The sequence below is a fragment of the Amia ocellicauda genome, chromosome 3, assembly GCF_036373705.1.
Source record: "Amia ocellicauda isolate fAmiCal2 chromosome 3, fAmiCal2.hap1, whole genome shotgun sequence".
Lineage (NCBI taxonomy): Eukaryota > Metazoa > Chordata > Actinopteri > Amiiformes > Amiidae > Amia > Amia ocellicauda.
Genome location: NC_089852.1, coordinates 38,695,858 through 38,703,247, shown reverse-complemented (window position 1 = coordinate 38,703,247; position 7,390 = coordinate 38,695,858). Strand labels below are relative to the sequence as shown.

The window sequence follows — 7,390 nt, the reverse complement described above, 5'->3', positions numbered from 1 at the left end:
GCTTCGCAGGGGGCTGTCGGGTGTCTGTCTTGCCCTTAGGCTTCCAGCTGGGGAACCTGTTTTTCCCCCTCGTCTGCAGCTGGCTTCTGCGGTGTTCAGGCTGCCAGCCACTAGACTGTTGTTGCCTGAGTTGAGGCCTCCCCTGCCTCGGCCATGGCCTGACAGGTTGCTGGGATCCCCAAAGGCGCTGCTGTGGCTGCTGTCTAGCCTGTTGGAGATCAGCATATTTGGACGGTGTCTCCTTTGCCTTTGCTGACTGCTTGATAGAGAGCTCCACTGTCTCCCGAACGTCTAACCTGGGGTGATGGGAGCATCGTGGAGGACGGACTTCTCCTTGTCCTGGAGCTTCACCTGTGTCAGCCACAGATGACGTCTGGCTGCAACCATAGCTGAGAGGGATCTCCCCATGGCCTTCGCCCCTTCTCGCAGCAAGTCAGTCATATAGGCGCTGACTAGTTCCATCTCCTCTACATCTGTCATAGACCGGTGCTCCCTCAGGCGTCCCATCAGGTAACCCATGTATAGGATTAAGATGGCCTGTGCGTTATTGGCCCGGACCGCTGAAGTTTCCGCAGAATACGCTTTCTTCAGCATAGCGTCCGTTGTTCTGCATTGTTTATTAGGGCAAAGCGGTTCTTTGCCTAATATGGCGTTCGCCTGAACCAGCCTGGACACCAAGTCTCCTATTGGAGGAAAAGATCCCAGTCCTTTCGCCTCCGCCTCTGCCCCCGCCGTTGCATACATGGCATCTGCCTGCCTAGAAGTCGTAGGAGCAGATGCCGGCTGGCTCCAAGTGGATTGTACAATGTCCACGTAATCATCAAGGAGGGGAAGGGTCTCCACAGGCTTAGCAGTCTTCTCCCTCATAAACCGGTTTTTCGAAACCTCTTCCTGGGGGCACCAGGGAATGTCCACTGCCATAGCTGCATGTCTCATTAGGGCTTTAAATTCCAAACCCGGCCCTTGAAAATGTTCTGACACGGAACTCGCCACCTCGGTCTCCTCTGTAAAGGATGGAGGATCTGATATGCCCGAGCACCAGTGAAGCTCTGGAGGAAGATGAGCGCCGCCTCCTTGGAGAGACACTCGCTGGGGGTCTGTGCGGAGCTGAGCCCACAGAAGAGCGGTGGGCAGAGCTTCCGCTGCGGCAGCTGGCCGATGGGGAGTTCCTGGCCTTCTTACGGTGCATGGCTTCCGTAAATGCCACGCAATGCATGCAGCCCCCTTTTGCCGTCAGTGTGCTCTGGGCATGCTCCTAACCCAGACGCATGCAAGAGTCGTGTCCATTATCCAAGGGCAGCTTGCCCTGGCACCCGGAACAACGGTGGAAAGCCCCCTTTGGCTTCATCCCGGTTAACAAATCCATGTCTGTGTCTCCTTCATTCAGACTAGGTTACCAGACTAGACTAGGTAAGTAGGTTGACAGCTCTTCTGGCAGATGGACTTTGCCAAACTCCTCAGCTCTGATACTGCCCCCTTCGATGTTAAGTTGAGATTGTCGACGTTGAGGTCCAAGAGTTCGACACGGGCGTCCAGAGGTCAAGAGCAGGTTGTGTTGTTGAGAGGTCGATGGGACACAAAGATCGACGAGGTCGGTCGAGGTCGACATGGGATGGACACAGGGAGGAATTCCACGGTCGATATCGACAGAAGGTCGAGGGATCGACAGGGTAGTCTATATCGACAAGTGAGTTGAGGGATCGACAGTTCATTTTCGACAAGGTGTTCGTCGAGCGTTGCTCAGGACGTATCGAGCGGTTTAAAATCCGCCGACAGAGGTCGAGAGAATCTGGAGGAAATAGCAGGGCGGTCGCCGACCAGCCACAGGGAGGCTGCTCCAGTGGAGTAGTCTTCGTCTCTGTCCTCTCCTATACCACTCGAATCTGTAAGAAGGAAAAATGGTACAAGAAGGTAAAATCCGTGTGATAGACCTCCGTGGAGGGACCGAGGCTGGCTCCGATCGCAACTCCTACCACACACTTACCTCCCAAGAGAAGCAATTAATAATAATAATAATAATAATAATAATAATAATAATAATAATAATAATAATACAATAATAATAAGGAGGACCGTAGTCCAAGCTCCGAAGAGACAGGAATATTATAATACACTCGGAAGAGGAAGCAAGAATTCAACCGCAATCTGAAGAACAGGTGAGCACACTTCTCAAGCCTTAAGGCAATCACAAGTGAATAGCAGTAAAGCACATTTACTGACAGGTGAAAGAAGAAATGCAGTCAGGAGGAGACTTTTCACAGACGCCAGGATCGGGTCTCCCTCCTGCCAGCAGGGCCCCTATTGGGCAGCTTTGGTACATACTTTCACTGATTGACAGGTCAGAAGGCTCTTCCCATTTGGTAATGGCCATTCGGTAATGGCTGTCTTTTGATTTGAAAGGGAAGACGGTCTTACTTGACAATGTTTTATAAATAAAGAAAAGGGGAATCGATACAGTTTCTAAAGATGCATTAAAACATTTGAAAGAACCTTCCACAACATATTTACGGAAATAAGTATGTAAAAGCCGGACACAATAAACAGGCAGAGAGTCTTGATTACCGGCGGTTGGCAATAGTCCAAAACAAAAGAAAACAAAAAGGGAAACCAAGGCAAATGTTTACACACACACACAAAAAAAACAGGGTGCTCCGGGCAGTCCAAAGGTATGGTCTCCAGTGTCCTTCATAACGGTTAGCTCCTACACTCATTGACAGAGAAAGACTAAATAGCCGACGCACAGCTCCCCAGTGCACATTGCCTGCAGCACATCAGCGCCTAATCAGCGAGGGTCAGCAGCAGCCGTGCCGTGACAGACAGCATCCTGTCACCATTTATTTTTAGTTTTTGCATCTTTCTTTTTTTCAGTAAATATATATATTCCATCCATCCATCCATTTTCGAAACCACTTATCCTGGTGAGGGTGAAAATATATATATATACTGTATATTAATTTAAAGAAAACACTATCACATGTTTTTATTAATTTATTTCTCACTTTAAGTGTGTGTATATATATATATATATATATATATATATATATATATATATATATATATATATATATATATATATATATACATATACTGCTGTATATTTGTATTGCTGTTAATTGTAGTGATTGAACTAACTGTCAATTGGGACATAAAGTATAATGTTGTGGTTTGGTTTAAAGCATATTTCCACAGTTTTGTTGAAGTGCTTTTTGTTTTTTGTTTATTTAGCGAGAGTTCACAGTATATCAAATCATAGACTGCTTACAGAATTACCGGTGTCTTGTTTACAATCCAGTGTATAGTTCACCACACATTGAATGTGATTTGTTTGCATCTTTGGAAAGTGAATTAATAAAAAATAATAATAATTTCTAAAATAAATAACTAAAAGCCAGGCCTATTAGCCTACTTCTACAATGAAGCAATGTTTCCAGGCTCTTCTTACCCTGCATGAGTCCACAATGTCTTTATATTTATGATTGTTTAATACAAACACTGGTCTCCTACAATCGCCGGTCTCCAATTGATGCAGGGGCGTTTAATTGAAGTTTTATGGTATATATATATATATATACACTCACCTAAAGGATTATTAGGAACACCATACTAATACTGTGTTTGACCCCCTTTCGCCTTCAGAACTGCCTTAATTCTACGTGGCATTGATTCAACAAGGTGCTGAAAGCATTCTTTAGAAATGTTGGCCCATATTGATAGGATAGCATCTTGCAGTTGATGGAGATTTGTGGGATGCACATCCAGGGCACGAAGCTCCCGTTCCACCACATCCCAAAGATGCTCTATTGGGTTGAGATCTGGTGACTGTGGGGGCCAGTTTAGTACAGTGAACTCATTGTCATGTTCAAGAAACCAATTTGAAATGATTCGACCTTTGTGACATGGTGCATTATCCTGCTGGAAGTAGCCATCAGAGGATGGGTACATGGTGGTCATAAAGGGATGGACATGGTCAGAAACAATGCTCAGGTAGGCCGTGGCATTTAAACGATGCCCAATTGGCACTAAGGGGCCTAAAGTGTGCCAAGAAAACATCCCCCACACCATTACACCACCACCACCAGCCTGCACAGTGGTAACAAGGCATGATGGATCCATGTTCTCATTCTGTTTACGCCAAATTCTGACTCTACCATCTGAATGTCTCCACAGAAATCGAGACTCATCAGACCAGGCAACATTTTTCCAGTCTTCAACTGTCCAATGTTGCTGAGCTTGTGCAAATTGTAGCCTCTTTTTCCTATTTGTAGTGGACATGAGTGGTACCCGGTGGGGTCTTCTGCTGTTATAGCCCATCCGCCTCAAGGTTGTACGTGTTGTGGCTTCACAAATGCTTTGCTGCATACCTCGGTTGTAACGAGTGGTTATTTCAGTCAAAGTTGCTCTTCTATCAGCTTGAATCAGTCGGCCCATTCTCCTCTGACCTCTAGCATCAACAAGGCATTTTCGCCCACAGGACTGCCGCATACTGGATGTTTTTCCCTTTTCACACCATTCTTTGTAAACCCTTGAAATGGTTGTGCGTGAAAATCCCAGTAACTGAGCAGATTGTGAAATACTCAGACCGGCCCGTCTGGCACCAACAACCATGCCACGCTCAAAATTGCTTAAATCACCTTTCTTTCCCATTCAGACATTCAGTTTGGAGTTCAGGAGATTGTCTTGACCAGGACCACACCCCTAAATGCATTGAAGCAACTGCCATGTGATTGGTTGGTTAGATAATTGCATTAATGAGAAATTGAACAGGTGTTCCTAATAATCCTTTAGGTGAGTGTATAAACTTATCACTCAGAGAAATGGTCTGGAACGTCAGTTCAATACAGTATATCAATGTTGGTGCTTCTTTAGCAGGTATATTGTCTCAGAGCATAACAAGAACATTCATTAAAGGTAATGTTTTACATCATTTTACAACATTTGTGGCTGTTTCTACAGAACTTGATTAGCAATAGTCTAGGTTGACCTGCTCTACCTAAAATAATATTTATTAGTCCATGACTACTGCTAATCTGGGTCTATGAAACCAGCCCGTGACTTTAGATTGAAAAGCTCACTAAAACATTAACTTCATTCACTAATATCACTAGCTCTGAATTTTACAAATTACCTTATGCACTCGCAGAATAATAATTTTAAATGGACAAAAATACATTGCCATCGACTATTGTGTTGTGTCATATTCAGTGTATGTGTAGAACAAGTTGCAGTACCAGCCAGTAAAATGTATCTTCTGCATTATCCTTTGAGAAGGTTAATTTTTTCAAATTAACAGTTAATTTTTCATTTGCATTTCACCTGCTGTGTCTATCAAAATTAATATGTTTACATAAATGTATTTTAATTAATCATCTCTTCATATGCCTTTTTTAATACACAAAACAGTAATGTTATCATTCCAGCAAAACAATGCACTGTCAGTCTTAAGTCTATAATGTGGATTCTAAACTTTCCTACTTTTTGTTCAGAAGACCATGCAAAACAATGCATTAGTCAAGAAAAAGGAGTGAGTTCAAGTCTCTCAGTGCTGAATGTGAAGATGGTGATTGTGCAGATCCTGGTTGGAGTCTTCCTCTATGTGGACAGTCTGCAGATTTTCACTTTCTTCAAGGCAGAAGCTTTCCGGACAAACACGCGCTACATTCTGTTCGCCCACACACTGGTTGTTGTCTGCATGGTCCTGATGCTGACTGATTTAGTGCTTCTCTGGACTTACTTCTATGTCCTAGTGCCTGTAGCTCTTGGTATTTGCCTCTGTTTGATTATGAGAATTCTCACTTATGCCACCCCGCTGACTCTCACTGCAATGTGTTTGGAGCATTATGTGGCTATCTGTCTGCCACTGAGTCCACAGCACAGAGGGCAATGTCTTGTATTCTGATTATTTTGGCTCTTGCTTCCATACCTTCTTTAATCAATATTATGATTTTCATGTCTTCAGTACCACTTTGTTTTTATACACAATTACATTTCTGCAATGCTGAGATGCTGATCCGACACCAGTGGCAGGCTTACCTCAGGTCCTCACCGTCTCAGCTCTATTTTCTCTTCATGACAATCATCATTGCATTTACCTATGTTAAGGTATGGGCTGCAGCTAAGGCTGCTTCAATGGATAATACCAAATCTATGTCCAAAGGTCACAGGACAGTGATTCTGCATGCCGTGCAGTTGCTCCTGTGTTTAATTGAGATGTGGTGTCCATTCATAGAGACGGCTGTTTATGAGATCGACATGAACCTGTTTATTCATCTGAGATACTTTGATTACATTGCTTTTATTTTAGCTCCTCAATGTCTAAATCCACTCGTTAATGGTTTAAGAAATGAGACATTCTTCCTTGTTTTAAAAGATTATACGGATTAAATGGATTAAATAAAAAAATCTCCTCAGTTTTAAGACATCTCTGGTGATCAAGTCATGAACTTTGTAATATTTTTAAAGAGTAAAATACAAGATGAAGCAATACTAAAACAAATGTGTTGAAGTTTTGAATCCTTGAAAATGAATGGTATCATTTGTAAAGTATATGACAAATAAAATATGAAATATACAATCAGAACAAGAAAATAATAATCTTGATACAGTAAATGATTTGTTTAATAAATAAACAAACGAATGAATAAATAGCCTACTTTAAACACATATAAGTAACAAATATTGCAATCAAATGTTTGACCTAATACTACCCTTTTATAGTAATTTAGAGCACTTAGGTACACAGAATAGTGAGGGAAATCATGCAGTGTTCCCCTATATATTTATTATAGTCTTGAGTTTTATGATATTATATGTTACTGCACTGTATTGAAATGCATTTCCAATTAAATGAACCTGAAGCCAGTTTGGAGTGTGTATGTGTGTGTAGACATTCCTTGCAATCTCCAGGGTTCTGTTTTGTTTTATTTCATTATTTTTATTCCAGTGCAATTTATTTTCTCTTCGTATTTGTCCTGAAAAGTTATGGATCATATGACTGGCTTTTGAGAGTTTATAATGTTTTGGCTTAAGAATGCAAATGAAGAAATATTTAGGAAAAATAACAGTTTGTAAATGAACTTTCTCCATTTGTCAGAACAACCGATCAACGATCAGCCCCTCTCTGTACAGCTGCCTGAGAGGTGAACATTAGAGCAGCTCTGGGCCCACCAGCCCCTCACCTCCTCTCTCTGTTCCCACAGCACTGTGTCTGCTGCTCTACCATCTCCCACAATAAAGTGTGCTCTTAATGAGCCACAACCTGTCAGGTCTGAGTTAGTTAAACTGAGGTCTGCTCTAAAGGAGAGTACTTTCTGCAAGAGCTGTAACCCTAATTTTAGGCCCACTCCACCAATATGTTATTAAAGTCAACCTAACTAAAGTGCCAGTTTGCTTA

The 7,390-nt window shown here is 42.5% G+C and overlaps 1 protein-coding gene across 1 annotated transcript; it reads left to right on the top strand.

The window, feature by feature from the left end:
• Nucleotides 1–5,756: 5,756 nt before the first annotated feature.
• On the top strand, nt 5,757–6,559 carry LOC136747325 (odorant receptor 131-2-like). The gene has a single exon (XM_066700263.1). It carries the CDS (start codon nt 5,881–5,883, stop codon nt 6,379–6,381), a length of 501 nt encoding a protein of 166 aa, XP_066556360.1. The 5' UTR covers nt 5,757–5,880; the 3' UTR covers nt 6,382–6,559.
• Nucleotides 6,560–7,390: the final 831 nt, after the last annotated feature.

Bases quoted from the DNA above. Each gene is read 5' to 3' on its own strand.
- LOC136747325 (XM_066700263.1), top strand. From the start codon at position 5,881: ATGTCTTGTATTCTGATTATTTTGGCTCTTGCTTCCATACCTTCTTTA.